Source organism: Centruroides sculpturatus, unplaced genomic scaffold, assembly GCF_000671375.1.
Source record: "Centruroides sculpturatus isolate CEXI.00-Female unplaced genomic scaffold, Cexi_2.0 scaffold673, whole genome shotgun sequence".
NCBI classification, from domain to species: domain Eukaryota; kingdom Metazoa; phylum Arthropoda; class Arachnida; order Scorpiones; family Buthidae; genus Centruroides; species Centruroides sculpturatus.
Window position 1 is genome coordinate 108,055 of NW_019385012.1, and position 1,234 is coordinate 109,288.

The 1,234-nt window shown below is 42.5% G+C and overlaps 1 protein-coding gene across 1 annotated transcript; it reads left to right on the top strand.

The window, feature by feature from the left end:
• The first annotated feature begins 7 nt into the window (after positions 1-7).
• Positions 8-606, top strand: LOC111633395. The gene is made up of 2 exons (XM_023377963.1): positions 8-132; positions 234-606. Exons 1-2 carry the CDS (start codon positions 8-10, stop codon positions 604-606), a joined length of 498 nt encoding a protein of 165 aa, XP_023233731.1.
• Positions 607-1,234: the final 628 nt, after the last annotated feature.

The following is a 1,234-nucleotide window of genomic DNA, read 5'->3' on the forward strand; positions in this document are numbered from 1 at the left end:
GAGCCACATGTACAGATACATCGCCCCAGGTTCCATTATCGTTTCCGACAGCGCGCCCCAATATCGCGGTTGTACGACGATGGGCTTCTCGGATCATAAGACCGTGAATCACAGCCAGCAGGGCCCCGGGAGGTAAGGACGACGATATTGTGCTATGTGTTAAGTGAAAGAAATGAACGAGCGTTATTGAAAAAGATACCAAAAAGTGACATTTTTCTTTTTTCTCCTTGCAGATTCGTCAACAGCGAAGATCCCGAGGCCCACACTCAGAACATCGAGTGTAGACACCGCTGGCTGAAGAGGTCCATCAAGTCGCTCCGCACGGACAGGAGCCTGCAGAGTTACACCTGCAGCTACGTGTACAGAACGCGGTTCCTGTCTAAGTTGCCTACAATATCGGCAAAGTTCCGGCAGTTTATCGGGGATATCGTGGCCGTCTACCCGGGCCCCGGTCGCCAGGGTCTCCAACTCAAGACGATCGGAGTGCCCGTGGATCAACATCTGCCGCCAGACGAGCCCTATTTCGATATCCTCGAGCACGAGGGCGACGAAGAGGAACAGCAGGGGGATGACGATCGCCCAGTGAGTAGCGAAGCTTGTGTATAGTGCGCGTGACCGAAGGATACTTTTTTGCGGATTTGAAACCTGGATTATGATTTTTCAGACAACATCGGGCGCTACCAGCACCTTTCTCATCGACCCCCAGGACCTAGCCGAGGCGGGGACCAGCGGCCTCACCCCGTCCTCCCCATAACATCATGGTTATAAAATTGGTTATGAAATTCAATAGTATTATTAATAAATGTTGTCAATGTAATGCACATTTTATAATAAATAATAGATGTGTAGATATATTTTTAATTTTAAACAGCTTTCAAAATATTCCAAAAATAAGATTTAAAATTAAATTATTTGACAATAAACTATATGTATATAAATTATATAAATATATATACAAAGTATTCATAGAACTAGTACATTTTGAAGTCGCTTCAGTACGTTTTGAAATTTCATTGAGGCAACACTGTTTTGGAGGTAAATCTTACCTGTTAAACGTTAAATTACTTAGCCTTTCTGGCGGAAAATAAAAAATGCGTATTATTTTCGTTAAAGTTATCGACATTATTGTATTATTAATATAGCCATAAAAATGATTGGTATTCGAAGCCAACGAATAAATTACTGCTTTAACGTTACTAGTTATTGATAAGTGTGTTCAAGAACTACCGTGAAT